The 20,127-nt window shown below is 37.8% G+C and overlaps 1 protein-coding gene across 1 annotated transcript in view; it reads left to right on the forward strand.

Annotated features, from left to right (window-relative positions):
- Positions 1–200: 200 nt before the first annotated feature.
- GXYLT2 (glucoside xylosyltransferase 2) overlaps positions 201–20,127 on the forward strand; it is a 72,523-nt gene continuing 52,596 nt past the window's right edge. The window contains exon 1 of the mRNA XM_051980873.1: positions 201–595. Coding sequence (XP_051836833.1) covers positions 309–595 — 287 coding nt within the window. The 5' untranslated portion in view covers positions 201–308. The remainder of the gene's footprint in view (positions 596–20,127) is intronic.

A 20,127-nucleotide genomic window follows, 5' to 3' on the forward strand; every position in this document is an offset into this window, starting at 1 on the left:
CGCGGCCGGGAAACTTCGGCTGCCCCTCCCGGCCCCCTTCGGCTCCCTGGCCGGGAGAGCGGCTATTCTATACAGTACGGTAGAGGCTCGCAGCCCCTCCCCCGGGGCCCCCCTTCCCCTGGCTCTCTCCCCTCCTCCTCTTCCAGCGGAGCCCCGCTGCTGGCCGGAGGAGCCGCGTTGGCGCGCGTGCTGCCTGGCTTCCCCCCTCGCCTGCGGCCGCAGCGGCCGAAGCAGCCAGTCCGGGCGCTCCTTGGCGCTGCCATGAGCAGTGGGGCGGCCGCGGCGCGCCCGGGCTGCTCCGCCGCACCATGAGGCTCTCCTGCAAGGTCGTGGCCGTCCTGCTGTGCCTGGGCAGTCTCCTGCTTCTTTATCTGCTCGGGGGCAGCGCAGACGAAGCGCCCCCCAGAGCGCCTCCGGGCAAGAGTTGGCTGCGCTCTGCGCTCTCCGGCCCCGGGGGAGCCAGCGCGCCCTCTCCCTTCGCTCTGGCCCGACCCCTGGGAGCGGCTCAAGTTTCTAAGCGGCTCCGGCAGCCACGTCTCCACACGAAGCCGGGCAAGAGGATCGCGGGGAGGCAGGACAAGTTTGCCGGCGTTAGGTGAGTCTTTGCAGGGAGATGGGGAGAGATCGGGGGCGAGGGGAGACGTCGGCGGGAGCCTGCCCTCCTGTTGAAGGGCCCCGGGTGGTCGGGGCCGCCCTAAGCCCAGATTTCCCGCCCCCCAGGAACTCCCCCCCACACTTTCCTTTCCCCCTCCACTTTGCCGGGGCGACAGCCCTGGAATCCGAGCCTCGCTCTGTAATTGACCGAGATTGTTGTCAGTTTCTGCTCAGAAGCTGGGGAGAAGCCCTTCACCAGATCCTTCCATACATTTTTGGTTTCAAGTTTTACCCAGCTGGCAGCCCCTTATGGCACCCGAACCCTTTGTATTTGTTCTTGCAATTCTAATCATCAGTCTGTATTTTGGATTTTTTCCCCCTTTACTTTAGGGGGAAATTGCGGCAAGGAAGGGAGAGAAAGCTGTTTAAACAATATTCTTTAAAGGTCCTGGGGCTGGCAACTTTGTATCGCAAGATGCTGTGGTTACTTTTAAATATGTATGTTTTTTCTTGATGCAAGATAATAAATGTTGTTGGTATTCATCAAAGGGTTCTTTCTGTCCCTGACCTTAACCGTGCTTTCCCATTCTTTTGCAGTTTAGGTATTTGTGTTCATTTCCTTTGTTGTGAACAGCTTTTTACAATCTCCTGTCAGTTGGACCTTTTCCCTTTAGTCTGATTAGAGCTTTTGATGTTTATAACTTGCCGCACTTCAGATGCAAAGCACACATTTGTTGGAGTCTTTAATAGCTTGCAAATAATTGAAGAACTTTTTTTCCTCCAGCTGAAACTACGAAATCTGTTCTAGTGTTTTGGCAGAAACTAACTGGAGATAAATGGAATGCAGCCAGGTGTAGAGAAAAAGCACTAGGCTTAGAGTCAGAAAATCAGAGTCTTGGTTTCTGACTCATTGGATGACCTTGAACAACTCATTGAAGCTCTTTGAGTCTCTTTTCTTATCTTTAAAATGGGAATAACAGCTCGTGCCCTGCCTATCTTTTAGTCTATCTCCTGAGGATCAACTATATGAGGAAAACTACTTTGTCGAATGTTTGATACTTTATAAATAGGAGGGATTATTATGAAGTAAAAGAAAGTAAATCTTGATGAGTCTGCCTTTCTTTACAGTTGTTTACTCATTCCACAAGCACTTACCCAGCACATATTTAGTGCAGGAATTTTGACAAATTAGGACTATAATGACACAAGGAGAGATAGAGAAACAGAGAGGAGCCCAATCCCTTCCTTCAAGAAACATGCATTCCATTGATATTATGTGGGTGTATTATGTGTTGGAAACATAAGAGAATTAGAACTGTAACTTGTGTATTTGTCTCCTCTGTACCCAGAACAACTTAGGTACTTACTGAATGATAAGTTGGCTAGAGGAGGTGAGGATTAATAGTGCGCAGTATAATTTATTGGAAAGTGCCTAAGTGTTCATGTCAGAGGAACTGGGTTTCCATCTTGTTTTTTTCCTGATATTTACTATATGCCCAGTGGCCCATCTGTAAAATGAGAGGGTTGGATCATTTCTGAGGTTTCCTTTTTCTCTGAACCTCTGAGTAGGCTGGAGTGGTATTCTAAGTTTAACTGTAGTACTTTTACCTCTTCTGACTATAGCCTTCAAAGTTAAGAGGAATTAAGCTTTTTTTGAGAAATTTCTATTAGAAAATTATTCAGATTTCAGAAAATATATCCCCTGATTCCTATAATTTCCTATGTTGGGCTTTAATGCAAGTTCATTAGAATTTGGGAGGTTTAAAAAGTCACATTTATTTCAAGTAGAAAACACACTATTTTAGTTGTGCTTACTGTGTAAACACACCTCAGACACTTAAGTATCTTAAGAGTTTCTCTTCGATCACATTTTATTGACTGACTGAAGAGAATGAATCAAGACATGAAAAACACTAGCTCATAATTTAACAGACATTTTTATAAAGAAGATGATGTAATGAGAGACATGAGAGACTTTCAGACTTGGTTTAAAGAAATTGTGAAGCAGAGTTTGGGTGGCATCTTATTGTCCAGCTGGCCAAGTTTGCTCTGACAGGGAGTGGATCATAAACAGAATATAAATTGATGTTTTAAAGGAGGATTACTTCCATGAACAACAGTACCTCCCAAAGTCATTTTTCTTTTGAACATATCGCTTAGATTATCATGGAAATCGTGACCAACAGTGGAGGAATAAGGAATAAAATGAGAAAACTTTGCCCAGGGTAAATAAAAGCCAGGAAGTCTCTTGCTCAAATGAATAAAGATGAAATTCATTCTCATATCCTTTGGGAAAGTTGAGAGTTTTCAGGACCTTATTTATTCATTGTTTCTTGAGCCACCTTGACATTAATGTTACCAAACACAGCCTAGCCAAGGACCACTGCATGAAGTATTTTTCCCCCTTTTCTGGATCAGGTTATATTGCTATACTTAAGTAAAAATTTCACCTTTGGGGAGAGTAAAAGGCTACATGTGTTTTGGAATACAAATGCTTCAATCCCTTTAAGTGGCCAGAACCCAAAAGAGATGTGGAGCAATATGAGTGACCTCATCATTTCTGGCCTAAGGAAGGTCAGACTTGTGGTTGTGGTGAATAAAAAAAAAGTTTGGACTTGGATAAGATGCAGATCACCACCTGCCCACCATCCGAGATACAACAGGCTATTCCCCAGGGATACTGGGGGGAGGTGGAGTCCTGCCACGTCAATTCGTGAAACACACTGCTCTAGTTCTTCCAACATCTTGTTTTCATTTTAATTAAGGTTCCAGAGATTGCTTAGGCTCATCCAGACCCTACAATTTTACAACTAGTCATTTGATTGTAATGTTACTCTCAATAGGCGTAGACTCTATTAAAGAGAGAGAGAGAGAGAGAGAGCAAGTGAGCATTGGGATCTTTCTTTGTGGGGTCTGTGAAATGAGACCACAATGTCATTTATGCAGAAAATCAAGAAAATGAATACTTAATGTCAGATCTTAAAAGGAAAGGCCATATGAATGAAGAGGCAGCAGAACTATGTAATAGGTTGAGTAATGGGTCAGGAAGTCTGAGGTCTAGTCCCAGCTCTTCCATTTTACTTCCCCCAGACTCAGTTTCCATATTTGTACAATGAGGAGGTTTGACTAAAAATGGAGCATTAATGGACCATGATTATCTTTATTAAGATTCAGTCTTCTCTGAAACCTTCTCACAACAATGACCCAGAATTGGATGGATCCAAGAGCATCAAGGAGAGAGTGAACATAGACTGAGAAAGATTACTTTTATTTTCACTAACTTCTCACTGGAATTTAGCATTTCTTTCAATTAGTTAAGAAGGGGCCCATAGTCTTCTCTGGATTCCTGCAGCTATGAAAACTGGGTGATGTTAAGAATTTGCATCTAGGTCTGACATTCTTCTGGTACTTCTCTTATAGTGAGATGGTGATTAACTGCCTGTCTACAGCGATGGGAAAATTCAAACAGCTGTAGCTTCCAGCTCCTTCTTCTAAGACGTTATGCCGACCATGGTGCCAAACTAGAGCTCTTGTTGTATTTTATCTCCTCCCAGTTTCATAATGGATTAAATATTTTCACTTAAGCCTTTTCTGAGCTTCAGTTACTTCCTCTGTGAAACTAGGTAGCATAGTGGATTGAAAGTACTTGGCCTGAAGTTTGGAGGACCTGAGTTCAAATGTGGTCTCAGACACTAGCTGTATGATTCTGACCCAGCCACTTACCCTTGTTTGCCTCAGTTTCCTCATCTGTAAAATGAGCTGGAAAAAGACAAGCAAATCACTTCAAGAATTCTTTGCCAAGAAAATCCTTAGTTGGTTGGACATGACTGAAAAATGATAATAGTAGGAATTTCCCAAAGATTATTTTGGTTTTGGTTTGGTTTTTTGAATTGTGTAGCCTTTTATTAACAATTAAAATAGAAGATATCTGTTGTACTACATAGGCAGTAGTTGACTATACTGGAGATTTCTTATATTCTAACTCAGATTATTTATAAATGCAATTATCATTATTAAAAAGCTTCTACCCTTTTTTTTGTTTACTTAAAATTTGCAAACCTATTCTGAAGGCTGGATATATGGGCACAGGTCTGCAAGGAGTGTGAATTTAGAATGTGATAAATGTTTTATGGGTTGTATTTGGAGGTTCATTTGCTAATATGACTTTAATCTATCATCATTTTTTTAAATCATAGAATATTTTGATGTCAATCTTCCTTTCTTCCATTGTCCTAAACAGGAAAGCATTTTATAATGAGTTGAAATTAAGGAGGGATTACACCTATCAGAAAAGGAGAAAAGTGAAGATCACCCAAGAGAATATGTCTTCAAATCACTGTGTATGCGAGAGTACTTGTTTTTAGACCAGTCCCTTGATTTCATTGACATAGCAAATTCCCAATGAGGAAACATCCTCTACTAATCTAGATCATTATTTGTTTTGCCATTTATAATTTGAGAGACTTTCTTGGAGTACTGAGAGAATAAGCGGGTTTTCCGAGGGTCACATAGTCAGTACATGTCAGGGATGGTATTTGAAACTGTGCTCTCTATTCACCAGAAGGCAGCATCTGGATCATATAGTGGATAGAATGCTGGACTTGGGTCAGGAAATCCTGAGTTCAAACCTTTCTCAGTCACTTGATAACTTTATGACTCTTGATAAGTCTCCTCCTTTCCTTCCAAGCAATTCTTTAAATTTTTAGAACTCTCTAATCTTTGGGTCTAAGCTCTTTTAGTCTCAGTTCCTTCATCTGTTAAAAAAAAAAAAAAAAGGATGATAATAATAACACCAACCTCATGGGGTTAGGATCAATTGAAATAACATACAGTAAACATTTGGTAAACCATAAAGTAATACAGAAATGCTAGCTGCTGCCACCATCATTATCACCGTGGACATCATGTTCTTCATCATCATCATCATTATCCGTCTTCCCTTCATGCTTTCTCTTTAAAGGTCAGAGTCACTTGGGAGCAACCTTTTACATTCTATCCCTGCCTCTATTACCTCATTTTTTCCTTTCCTTTTTTTTTTTTTAATTTTCATTTAAAAGTATTTTTCCAATTATGTATAAAGGTTTCAACATTCATTTTTTTTGAATATTTAACTAGTTTATTTCAAAGTGCGATAACAATTTTATCTTTTAGCTATCAACTTGTTCCTTAATAGCATGCCATCATCTGAAGGTGATTATTTCAAATCAACCTCAGGCTTTTTTTATTTTTTTTTATTTTTATTTTTTTTAATTTAAATTTTATTTTAGTTAATAATAACTTTGTATTGACAGAATCCATGCCAGGGTAATTTTTTACAACATTATCCCTTGCACTCGCTTATTTCAACATTCATTTTTGTAAGATTTTGAGCTCCAATTTTTTTTCTCTCTTCCCTTCACCCCTCAAAACAGCAAGCTATCCAATATAGGCTATCCATATACAGTAGTTTAAACAATTTCACTATTAGTCATGTTGTGAAAGAAGAATCAGAACAAAGGGGGAAAACCATGAGAAAGAACAAACAAAAAACAAAAAATTTTAGAAGTGAAAATAGTGTGCTTCGATTTGTATTCAAGCTCCACAGATTCTTTCTCTGGATATGGATTGCATTTTTCATCCAAGATGTTGGATTCTGAAATCCCCTTCTCTGATAAGTTTCCTAGTCATTGCCCAATGCTTCTCTACTCCTCAATCTGACTAGGGTTTTCCTTCATTGTGACCTACACTTTTCCTTTTGACAAATACTTCATCTTCTCTTACTGGCCAATCTCCACATCTCATTTTGGTTTCTGAGAGAAGTCTTCACAGAAGACTCCTAGCTGTTTTATTGTTGCAGTGACAAAGTGTCCTGGCAGGAAAATGGTGGTGGAATGAGTCTCTTACATGGTTTACTGTTGGTTGCCAGAAGATGTAAGCTTAGAAGAGACTTCCTTTGCAAACCTGCCCAAAAAAAAATGCAATTTCTAGGCTTTCATTCCCTAGGAAGGATTGACTTAGGAGATGAGTTTTGTAGATTTTTGAGATCTTTTGGTTGAAAAGGATAAAGTATGTCCTTGTAATCTTTCAAAGGAAAATAAGCATAGTAGACCTGTTGGATCTTTGAATTAGTAGAAATCTTGGAGATCGTCTAATTTGACCTTCTTGGAAATGGAATCTTAGGCACAATCAACCTGGTAGAATGGAAAGAGTACTGGATTTGTAGCTGGGTTCAAATCCTGACTCTGCCACCTACTTTCTCCATGACCTTGAGGAAACTGAGTCCCAAGTGACTCATTGATCCATCTGTGATTTAGGAGGTTGAACTTGATTACCTTCTAAAATCCCTTCCAGCTTGAAACCTCTGATCCCAGGAGGTTTATTGGTTGATTTGGTTAAAGAAACCAGCTAGTGAAGTTCCTTGAGGGTAGGGACCTTTTGCCTTTCTTTGAACTTATCAGTAGCATTTAACACAGTGTCTAACACATAGTAAATACTCAATAAATGCTTGTGCATTGACTGACTGAAAACTGTGTGATTTTAACCAAGTGACTTTTAGCTTTAGTCAGTTCATCAGTACTTATTAAGTGCTTACCATGTTCCAGATATCAAGCTGAGATTGCAAAAAGAGGCAAAACTCCCTACCCTCAAGGAGCTTACAATCTAATGAGGGAGAACACATGTACACAAGTCATAGACTTAAATCTAAAAGGAATTGTAGAGATTATCTCCCCCAGCCCTCTACTTTTACAGATGTGGAAAAGTTACACAGGGAGTAAGGAACAGAGCTGGGATGTGAACCAAGGGCCTCTGGCTCTTTCTACCACACTAAGCTCCCTTTCCACTTAGTCTCTTTCTCCCAAAATTTCTTTCCTTCCAAGTTAGAAATCTTTTGAGCTATGAGGCAATAAGACAAGGTCCTTTCTGGAAAAGATTCAAGAGAGGATTGAAAAAGGAATGAAGTGGGAAATGTGATGGGCTAATACACTAAAAATTATACAGTATTTTGTTTCACGATTTAAGACTTGAAAAAGTGACTAGAACCATTGGGCTGCAATACAAGGTTTGGATATTTATTGAGTTGGAATCTTATGCCTCTCATTGAATTTTTAGTTTTGCTGTCTCTCCAACAGCCAAGAGCTATGATTTCCCAGCTTGGAAAAGCTTAGAGTAAGTTTAGTTTCCCGTGAGTCATGAAGTTTCCCAAGAAATCAAATTCATTGTCTCTCAAAGACCCTGCTGATTCGGGGACCTGAGTGTTTTGGCTATATCACAGCTAAAGGCTTAGCTTTGGCTTCATGTTTTCATGTTTCCAGTTGTACATTGTGTATCTGAGTGAAAAAAAAGAGAGAGAGGTTAGATTTTGTGTCCACTTACAGTGATAGGTTTTGAGCTGGAGCATTGAGTTCAACTCTTTATTTTACAGCTGAGCACCCTAAGGTCAGAGGGCCACACATAGCTAAGATTTAAACCCAATTCTTCCTGACTTCAAACTTATCACAGTCTTTGACTGACTCATCAATACATAGAAGAGCTAGAATTTAAACTCAACTCTCTGATTCCAAACTGGGACAGCTAGATCAGATAGTGGATAGAACACTGGACTTGAAGTCAAGAGGAGCTGAGTTCAAATGTAGACTCAGAAACTTAATATTTACTATCTGTGTAACTCTAGGCAAATCACTTAACCCTAACTGCCTTGCTAAAAAAATTTTTTTTAAAGCACTACATTTAATGTTGCCTTTCCTAGACTTTCCTAATTTATTTTATTTTTGGAGGAGAAGTACATATATAGTAAACAGAGGAAGAGTGTAAGCTGATTGTATTTTAGATACTGTGCAGTGTTTAAATGAGTACAAGCTACTCTCTGATGCACAATCACCATTTTAACTGCAATATTTTTCTGGTGATGCCATATGACCTGAAATGATGAAACCCCACAATCTAGAAACATGAGGTTCTTCATTTACTCTTCAGGGATGAGGTAATGGGAGCTGATAACAAAATATCTTGGATTTGAAGTCTGCCCTTTTAAGCATAGATGTACCAAATTCAGGCAAATTCCATGTGGAAGGAAGTTTTCTGAGTTATTTTAAGTAATGCTCTATGAGATTAAAACTGCATAGTTAGAAACTTTGTGATATAAATCATGCCTTTGAAATATATCCTCTTAATAAAGTCTCATCTGTGAAATTCAGGTGGATATAATTTTGTGGAAGACATGGTTTTTCCTCTCCTCCTATTGTCATTCCTAAATACTTGGGCCTTGCTGTGAGAGAAAATAGGTATTGTCTATTTACAGTCCATATGGAGTCTTAGAATTTTCAAGCAAGAAAGGAAACTAGTCCATTTCTCTTCCTTAATAGGTCAATGCTGCTAGTTCACATTTCACATCTCCATAATAAAAGAAGAAGAGAGGATATAAAATGAATTGGGATGAAGTCTTATGATAGAGGGAGGCAGGGATGAAATGGGCATAAATCCAATGAAAGGATAAATGATATATGTAAATGAAATGTAAAAATGATAAATATGTAAATATATAAATGATAAATACATATAAAATGAATATATGTGATAAATATATAAATGATAAATCTAAGTGGTCAGACAAAAAAGGGGAAAAGGGATCTCTCATTGCTTTGAAGAGATGGGAAATTATGTTAATGAAACAGGGTAGATAACATTAGACTTTTTTCATGTGTTGGTTAGGTTTGCTCAATTGGTTCCCTCTTCTCCCTCCCTTTATTCTGTTATAAGGAATGGTTCTTGGATAGAAAGAGGAATTGCATTTGGAAATGTCGATATAAAAACAAAGATATAAAATAAGATATTAAAAAACAAAAGATACAAATAAAATTATTTTTTAAAAATGAAATGAGAAGGGATTACTTACAGCATGGGTCAATTACTACACATTTTTTGGAATCAGCCTCTTTGTCATTATCATCATTATCAGCACTGAACATTTATTGAATGTCCATTGTTTGGGAAACCTAGGCTTTGTATGTAATTTTCCTTTAAAATTTATGAACTAAACTCAATATGATGGATTGATCTATGATGATTCCTCTAATATTTACAGAAGAGACATTTTGACTTTATCCTTGAGTAGTTTCAGACTCCTCTTGGCATGATACTTGATGCAGAAAGTAATATTCGGATCAGAGTCAAGTATCAGATTTCCCATCAGTCAGGCCAAGCCAATTATTCTTTATGTAACTGCAGAGGCCTAGACATTGGCTACCACAACAGATTTAACCAATTAGTAAAGCCCTGAGTGCCTTCACTCAACAATCCATCCTCCTTTGATGTTTTAGGCATCCAATTATATCACCCAGGATGCATCCTTGTTGTTTGCCATCTGTCAACCTCCAGGAAACTCTTGCCACCTTCTTCAATAACTTCATCACCTGGCTGTCAGTCTTCTTTTCCTACTTTGCTTCTGAAATCATTTTGATGACTTTTTTCTTCATATTCTTGACCCTTCTGACACGCTGATCTCTTCAGTTTCCATGATCTGTACTTCCTCATTCCCACTCTACTTCAGCCACAAATACCCATCCATGAGTGGAACCGAGAAGGAGCTTACCATCATTAAAAACTGACCCGTATCCAAGACCTTGGATTCTGAATAAGTCTCTTCTTCTCCAATAGGTCTCCTAATTAGTTTTTTGCCAAATGTTCAACCTGACCTTAGTTTTCCTTCATTGTGACCTGCAGTTCTTTGATTGTGCCCTGTTCTCTCAGGGTCTGTTCTGGCTTCAGAGTCTCATAGTCTCAAAGTTAGAAGGACCCGAGAGGCAATCTCATGTAAGCAAAAATCCACTCTCTGATAACTCCAGTCAGTAGTTATCTAGCCACAGCTTAAATTAACCCCCAAAGCTTCTTAGCTCATTAAAAAAATGAAAGGAAAAATACTCTCTTGTAACAAATAAACATACTAGAGCAAATGAATCCACACCATGTCTGAAAATGTATGTTTCTTTATCTTGTGCTCATTATCTTGCGGACAGGAGATGAGAACAAGCTTCATCCCTGACACTCTGAAGACACTTAGTAACCTAAATTCAAAGTTTCTCAAAGTCACTTTTCATTACAATGTTGCCCTCTTTGTATGTTCATTCTGCATCTGTTCACACTACCTAAGATTCTCTGAAGTCTTATACAACAATAATATTCCATTATATTCATATACCACAATTTGAGGAGCCATTCTTCAATTGAGTAAGAGGTATTTAAGATAGTTCTTAGTTTCTAGTTAAAGATTGTTTTTTTCTCCTTCTTAATTCCCTCCTCTAGTATTAGGAAGTTTGTTTTGAATGAATCCAAAATAATTGTATGGGTTTTTAAAAAAAAAAAAATTAGGGACAGAAGCAAAAGCAGATAATGGAAGATAAACATTAAAAAACATGGTACAATCCAGCAAGAATACTGTCCAGGTATATTAAAGTTCAGAATGAGTTGAGGCTGATGGAGAAAGATAAAGATAACAAAAATTTTCTTCTTAATAGCTGCATTAATATCTTGATTGTTTCAGAATGAGATAAAGTTCTGGTGGTGTAGGCCCCTCCTCACCCCTTTTTTCATGTGCTGTGTGATACTGGGTTAGTTACTTAACTCCATTTACCTCAGTTTCCTTATTTGAGGAATAATAAACTGACGAAGGAAATGTCAAACCACTCCAGCATCTTTACCAAGAAAACCCCAAATGTCAATTATTTCTGAACCTCAACAACTCACAGTACTCTTCAGATATCCCAATTATAAAAAATAGCAAGTTGTACCCTCTTCTTCCTCCTTTCTACACTGGCATATTCCTTCTGTTTGCCCCTTCTCTTTTAATCCTCAAAACAGAAGCAACCTGCTCCCCTAAACTTCTATTTTTCTTATTTCACTCCATCAATAGTCTTTGAAGATATTAAGATTCTGAAGAGACATCTGTTTCTTCTCCCCCATTAAATGCTAATCCTATATCATTATATGGCTTTCTAATTACATAAATAAATTTATCTTTTAGGTTTCTCTGGCCTCTTCTGTTTGTATTTAGAAGTTCCTCCTCAGCTCTGTTTTTTTCATTAGAAATGCTTGAAAGTTGTCCCTTCCATTAAAGGGTCATTTCCCCCTTTGTTGAATGATACTCAGCTTTATAGGGTAAATTGTCCTTTGTTTCAAGCCTGTTTGTTTTGCCTTTTGGAATATTGTTATTCAGGCTCTCTTTATTTCTAGTATTAAGTTCTCTGATCTCATATGAGCTTAACTGTGACGCCTTGGAAAGCTGGCTTTTTTCCCCCTGATGCTTACAGTCTTTTTTTTTTTTCTTTGAAACTGAAGCTTTGGATATTTTTGGGACTTTTATTTTAGGGCTTCCTTTCAAAAATGGATCACTTCTTTCTGTCTTTGCTTCCTGGTTCTAATAAGTATGTACAATTTCAATGTAAAATTTCTCAAAATATAGTCTCCGTTTTTTTTTTTAATCCTAGTTTCAAAGAATGTAATGATTCATAGATTATTTTATTAATATATAGATTCCTTTGTTTTTTGTTTTTGCATTTCTAACCCCAACACTTAGGCATATAGTAGGAGCTTAATGGAGCTTTTGATTATTGACTAACATTCCTCTATGTCCAGTTTTCCTGGTTATTTAACATTAGATGTGGAAAGAAGGTCTGGGGACAGTATTTCTTCCTCCAAAAAGGAAAATCAAACGGAAGGAAGGCTAAAAGGAATCAGAGATAAACAGGGCAATTTTGAAAGTTACATATTGAATTTTTTACATATGTAACAGGTGATTGACCGATGAGAACCTGGTCCTTTTGAGCAAAAGTAGCAGGCTCTATCTGATGCTGTTTCTAACATAGATTTCAGGTTCTTACAGCACTCTTTGCCTCACTTGCCACCAGGAAAGAGAGGGCTTTCTTTGGCCCTTCTGAATAAACACTCAGTTCCAGCTCAGCAGCCAGCCACAAGGCCTTTTTCTTCACCACATGCTAAGCAGACAGGAAAACAGTAATACAATATCTGCGTGTGTTCTGAAGTCCACACATGGGATTGCATAAAGCCTAGTATACTGTACATGATTAAAAGGGCTGGGCTTTCATTGGCCAGTTTCCATTATGTATATTTAAAAAGAAAGTAGACTCTGTGTGATAGTTTTATAGTTTCATGTACAAACTGCTTCTTCCATCTTACAATATACACAGATATGTTCATTTTATTTGTTATTTAGGTTCAGATTTTTTTTTTTTAATGGAAAAAGAACTCCTGTCATAGGTTTTATTTCACCAAGTTTCAATAATATCTATGAAGTCAAATTTGCCTCTTTTTCTATTATTTCTGTTTCTTCTTGCTTGTCATCCATATTCTGGGTATCCATATAGAAATAAGGTACTATGGGGTTTTGTGATTTTTTTTTCTGACTTCTTTTTATACTTCCAACCTATGAATTTCCCAAAGTTTTTAAGGTTGTTCTTATTACTTTTATAGTAAATCTCTATTATATCCACTAAACTTGATAAGTTTTTCATATAACAGATAGAGAAAAGAAGGTAAATATCATTTTTGTTAATGCCAGGTGGAGAAATAACTGCCCTAGTACCTATCAGCAAGATGGTATTCTCTCTGTCATTCTGTTCATCTCTGATCCTGACTGAATCTCACACCTGACAACACCTGTCCATCTATATCATTAGTCCTTCCATTACTCCAATCCCTCCTCTACTCCCCCATGAAAATGATTTTCTTATGCCCAATGATTGGGTAATAGCTGAACAGATCATGGTATATGAATGTAATGGAATACTATTATGCTGTGAGAAATGATTAGCAGGCAGATTTCAGAAAGACCTGGAGGGATTTCCATGAACTGACGCTGAGTGAGGTCAGCAGAACCAAAAAATATTGTACATAGTGACGACAATATGCCATTGTCAACTTTGATAAATACGGCTCTTCTCACCAATGTAGTGATCTAAGACAATTTCAAAAGACTCGTGCTGGAGAATGCTATCCACATCCAGAAAAAGAGCTATGGAATCTGAATGCTGATTAAGCCATGCATGTTGTTTTTTTGTTTTTTCTTTCTTGTGGTTTTTCATTTTGTTCTCATTCTTCTTTCACAAAATGACTAATGTAGAAGTATGTTTATAAACATATACTTGTATTACCTGAATCAGATTGCTTGCTGTCTTGGGAAGGAGGGAGAGAAGACAGAGGGAGCAGGAGAGGAATTTGGAACTTAGAATCTTATAGTAATGAATATTGAAGATGTAATTGGAAAAAGTAAAATCTATTAAAGTGATGGGGGGAAGGAAAATGATTTTCCTAAAGTGGTAATCTGACCTTGCCACCCACTTACTCAATAAAAACTGGTGGTTCAAAACAAAATAAAACAAAAAACTGTTGGCTCTCTATGCCTTTCCAAGCCCAGACAAAAAAATCCTATGTTAGACATTTACACTTCATATCCTGTTCCCCTCCCACCTTTCCAATCTTCTTACACTTCACTCCCCTTCTAGCTATACTGTTCCACCTGAAGTTCCTCAAAGATGGCGCTTTCTTCCCTGCTTTGATACTGGTTGTCTCTCATCCTTCCTTCTCTCCATCATCTCGTTATTTTCTAACTTCATTCTGGACTCAGTTCAGATCTCACCTTGTATATAAAACCTCTGCTGATCTTCTCAGCCACTAATGTCTTCCACTCTAAGACTATCTCCCATCTACTTTGCAATTTATCTCATAGTTACTTACATTCTATCTTCCCTGTTTTATGTATGGTGAAAATGTGAGCACTCATCATTCATTAACATGAGCTGCATAAGATCAGAAGTGTTTTTGCCTTTCTTTATACCTTCGGAACTTAGCACAGTATCTGGCACAAAGTAAGAACTTAATAAATGTTTATTAATTGATGGACTGAAGGGCCAACTTTTCCCTTTTCAGAAGTGGTTAGTGTTTTTTTCTTTTCTTTTTTCTTTTTTTTTTGTGTGTTTTTTTATTTTAGTGTTTTTTACTAACCCCTTCTCTGTGTAACATCTCCTACCACTCATTTCCTGATATATGCCTGATTCCTCTCTGTCTCTTCAAAGCTCTTCCTCCTTTATTTTCATCTTGAATCTCTTCTGTTAAAAAAAAAATGCTTTTATTGTCTCCAATAAACTAGACAGTAGAGAGGTGGGCTTTGAAGCATCTCAACTGCCTGTTTCCAGAAAGGGGACCAGGTTGCACTGAGAGTGCACAGTAGATAACCATTCCTTGATTTTGCCAGAAAGGTAATCATTGTACATTGAGTGTGAAATTCCCTTGGTTTCTCCATATTTTCTGGAAGGAAAAGCTCCATCTCTTTGTAATTCTAATAGCTTTTCTGGCTAATTTCTTTGGAGAACTCTTCATCTCATTAACATTCTTTCTTCCCACCTAAGTGGAAGTAGGATGGGATTATTTCCTGCCTGTATCCCTTGTCCCATACCTGAAATACTCTCTCCTGTTGAAATCCTCTGTGTTCAAAGCCACAGTGGAACATTCTTCACAAATCTTTCTCTGACACCTTCCCTTCACCGAGAAGAAAGTCCTCTTCCAACTCAAATTTACGTAGAGCATTTTTTTCTCTAGATATTCTCTTGCCTTGGTTACATTTGTTCAATTATCATACTTATTTGTATCAGGATGTGCTTTTATCAAATCCTCTTCCCACCTCCCAATCCCTCTTTGCTCTTTTAGGGCAGAGACTATTAAAATGTTTTTGGAATGGCCTAATATGGCTCTCCTCCCTTACATAACTCATCACCTTCATTTCTAAATACTTATCTTCCTTCTTTCCAGAAGATCATCCTTTATAACAAAGAATAAGAAAGAGACCAAAAAAAGCAGTCTAGCAAAATTAACCAAACATTTCAATTGGGTCTACAGTATACTCAATGTCTGACACCCAGAGTTCCCCAAATTCTGTTAGAAAGGAAAATGAAGGCTTTTTTTTCTTCTTCAGGGCCAAGCTTGGTTACACTTTCTGGACTTTGCCAAAATCTTTTAGGGTTTCATTTTGCTTTTTTTTTCTTTTTCATGTTTTTTTTTCCCTTTTGTTCTTTCTTTACAACATGACTATATGTGGAAATATGATTAATATAATTGTACATGTATAACCTATATCAGACTGTTTGCTGTCTTGGGAAGGAGAAGGGAAGGGAAGAAGGAAATAAGAGTTGGAGTTTTAAAAAATCTTATGAAGATGAATATTGAAAACTTTACATATAATTTGAAAAAATACAATATTTAGTTTAAAAAAGCCAAGCACAATAAAAAATAGTATTTTTTCCAATTACATATAAAATCAATACTCATTTTTATAAGGTTCTGAGTTACACTTTTTTCCTCTCCTTTCCCTTTCTCAAGAAAGCAAGCCATCTGTCAAAAAGCATTTATTATACACCTACTATACCTGGGCACTGTGCTGATTGCTACACTTAATTGCTGAGGATGCAAAGAAGCAAAAACCAGCCCCTTCATTCAAGGAGTTCACAGTCTTAAGGGAGGAGACAACAAGCAACTAAATATGTACAAAGAAGGGCTTAACACAATGTCTGGCATATAGTAGGTGCTTAATAAATGCTTGCTGAGTTGAACTTCAGTTTCCTTTTTTTTTCTCCCCACATATATTAATAAATGTTTGTTCTATTCCATCGAATAACCCTATCTGGTGCTGGTGTGTTCAACATATTGCTGTACCTGAGGCTCCAAACCCAGATGTCAAGATTGAAAACTTGTCTAAGAAAAGTAAATGTGGTCCTAATCAGTCATTCTGAATTATCTCTAGGAATTAAATGGAAAAATTATTCACCTTTCAGTTAACAAAAGCAGGGTGATGTCTTGTCAGATATATTGTAGGGCCCGTTTTTGTCCTAGTCTGTACTGGCCCACATGGCCTCCAAGGGCCCCTGGAGCTATGAGATTATGTGATTCTATAATGGCAAGATCCTAGGTTTGGAGTTAGAAAGGTCCTTGGAGGCTCACTGTCCAACCCCCTTATTCTGCAGTTGACGCTTAGTTGGAGTAGATGCTGCTTTTCTGGTGTACGTTCTTTCTTTCAGGAGTAAAACATGTGTCCTAAATGCAAAGGCAGTTCCAAAGGCACTTTAAAGAGATTCAACTGGGGAGGGGGGGAGGGCAGCTAGATGGAGCAATGGATAAAGCATCAGCCCTGAAATCGGAAGGACAAAAGAGACAGACAGATATAAAGAGACAGAGATAAAGACAGAGAGATGTAATTAGAGAGAGAGAGAGAGAGAGAGAAGGAGGGAGGGAGAGACAGAGACAGACAGACAGACAGACTTCAACTGAGGAGAAAGACCTGGGCACATGTAATGTTCCTATAAGTAGCATATCATTCTTTAAACTATAAGCATTCATTCCCCTTGTCTCTCTCTCTTTTTTTTTTTTTTCATTTGTGGAGTTATTTTCCTCTGACTGCTTATGGACAGTCCTGATTTAAGTCTTACTTTAGGAGCTGGTTGCTTTACTAACAATAATCGCTAGCATTTATCGAGCACTTTAAGATTTTTGTATGGCACTTTGGCATACAAAACTCATTTGGTCCCTACAAAGCTCCATGAGGTATTATCATTACATTTTACAGATGAGGGGACTGAGGCCAAGAGAAGTTTAGTGGCTTGTTCAGAATTCCCCAATTAGGAAGGATCTAGAATGTGATTTGAACTCAGGGCATTCTAGACTCCAATTATGGCACCTACAATCTTATTCACTGGCCAGTTGTAAAGCATCATATTTATGCACAAGCAAGATCTTTGTGGGTAGCAGCTGTATTTCTTGTTTTGTCTTTGTCTATCCAGTTCATTGCCTTGCACATAGTAGGTACCACATAGTAGGTACCAGATCATAGATTGGAATGGATGAAGAAATTTAGTTCATTGATCGAGAGGGAGTAATAAAAAGAGAGCTAGAAGACAAGAGGAAAGAGTCTGTGTGTAGAGTCAATTATTCACCTTAATAATTCAGTGTTTTTTGCACTAATGGGCTGGAAAGTAAATACCACTTCACATAAATGCCGTATTTCATTATTTATAATCTCTAGAAATTGAGGTTTAATTAACTCTAACGCCTGAGACTTTTTAAGCTATTAAGAAAATGTTACATCTCCAGCAGCCGGGAAAACAACTAATGGCAATTTTTCAAATAATCTGGAATTCCTAGATTTCTTTTTTCAAACTTGTGAGGGGCCCTTAACCTTTATTTTGAAATTGAGAACTGGTGGGGAGGCGGAGGCGTGCCTAAGGTCCCATAGTGATTTAGGAGCAGAACCCAGATTCCCTCAAAAGCACTCTTTGCCATTTCGTCATGCTGAATATTAAAGTTTCCATCCCAAATAGAATTTTTGTTTGGGGTTCTTGTGAGGAGTGGGCTTGAATCAGAGTAGATATAATTTGTTGCTTTCTTCTGGATCTGTCTAAAAGCAAGTCTTTCTTGTCTCCAAAGTCTATTCCATAGATAGCTCTGTAAATGGAATGGGAAAGAAAGCTAGTATTGAGTCCTTGTAGATGCTATTATCTTTTCTCTTTAATCTGTTAGTTTCCTGAAGGATTTCTCCTTGGTACTTATAATGGTATTCTTCAAATCCCTAGTTTACTTCAAAGCTTACCTCAAATGCCATCTCTTACATGAGCCTCTTCCTGCTCACCCCAGATGCTAGTCTCTCCTCCCTTTAGATTGTCTTATATTTATTTCACACAGATTTTGTAGAATATATCCCTACTGTCCCTCTGATCTTCCTACGCTAACTCAGTGATTCTCAAACTTTTTGGCCTCGGGACCCCTTAAACATCATTGAGGACCCCCAAGAGCTTTTGTTTATGTGGGTTATATCTGTTGATATTTATAATATCATATAATATATATTATAATAATAATATATAATTTAAATATCACATTTATAATAGGGCAGCTAGATAGTACAGTGATAGAGCACCAGACCTGAGTTTAAATCCAGGCTCAGACACTTAACACTTACTAGCTATGTGAACCTAGGCAAGTTACTCAAGCCCAGTTGCCTCACCAAAAATAAAGAAATAAAATAAAATGAGATATTTATCATCTTCAGAATTAAATTGTCAGAAGCAGCTACACCCAAAGAAAGAACACTGGGAAACGAATGTGAACTATCTGCATCTTTGTTTTTCTTCCCGGGTCATTTTTACCTTCTGAATCCAATTCTCCCTGTGCAACAAGAGAACTGTTCGGTTCTGCAAACATATATTGTATCTAGGATATACTGCAACATATCTAACATATATAGGACTGCTTGCCATCTAGGGGAGGGGATGAAGGGAGGGAGGGGAAAAATCGGAACAGAAACGAGTACAAGGTATAATGTTGTAAAAAAAATTACCCTGGCATGGATTCTGTCAATATAAAGTTATTATTAAATAAATAAATAAATAAAGAAAAAGAAAAAGAAAAACCCCAAATTCAAAAAAAAAAAAGAATTAAATTGTCATAGTATTACTTTTTAAAGAGCTTTTATCTCATAGACACCTAGAAAGGATCTTGGATACTTCCAGTGGTCCCTACATCAACTTTGAGAACCATTATTTTAATCAACTATGTAAGAACTATAAGTTACAGAAAAGGTGCCACCGTACAGTGGTAGGGGAACATTTCTTCACCTGAAACTTCCCTATACCTGAGAAATCACAGTTTTATCCCTTGTTCTTCCATTTAAGCAATGCTTACCTATGTGAATGTATCTTCTCCAATAGAATGAGCTTAAAGGTAGGGAAGATTTCATTTATGTTTCTGTTTACAGAACACATTTAATAAAAGTTTGACTGACTGATTTTTGTGATAAATTAAATGAACTTGTTTCAAAATTGCTGCTTTTTACAATCACAGGATTATAGAATCTGGAGTAGGATGGGACCTTTCTCTTATAATCAACAATTTCCACTGAGCTCACTGATATATTTAAAATGTTATTGAGTGTGAAGAGTCAGTAGCTCTGAGTAATAGTCTTGCCTCTGCCTCTTAGAATCTGCATAGAAGAATCTTTTAATCCCTAGGTCTCCGTTTCTTTACTTTCTTTTTTCTTTTTTAACATGTAAAGGGTGACAGGGTTTGAGGGTAAGTCCTGATCATTTAAGAGAAGAGAGCGATGGGCTGAAGGATTTCTTTGTCAGGCAACAGACAAAGGAATGCATTACCCAGCAACATCCAAGGCCTTGAACTCCATTTTTTTTCTCCAGATGTGTTCCAGATGTCTTCTGACTTTGTGACCATGTGAACCAAGAGAATTCAGTAAGATCCATAGGATTTGTGATGTTGTATCTTGGATGCATACTTCTCAGTATTTATTTTTCAGAAACAGTAGTACTTTTTGAACAGGAGGTTGCCTTAGAATCATGGATTTGGAGCCGAAAGTGACCTTGGAGACTAAGTCCAACACCAACATTTGTGTAGATAAGAAAACAGGGGTCCAGTGAGAATAAGTGGTCTGGACTGGAGTCACAGAGCTGATATCTGAGGCAGGCTTTGGTCCAGCACTCCATACATGAT

Source organism: Antechinus flavipes, chromosome 1 (genome assembly GCF_016432865.1).
Source record: "Antechinus flavipes isolate AdamAnt ecotype Samford, QLD, Australia chromosome 1, AdamAnt_v2, whole genome shotgun sequence".
Lineage (NCBI taxonomy): Eukaryota > Metazoa > Chordata > Mammalia > Dasyuromorphia > Dasyuridae > Antechinus > Antechinus flavipes.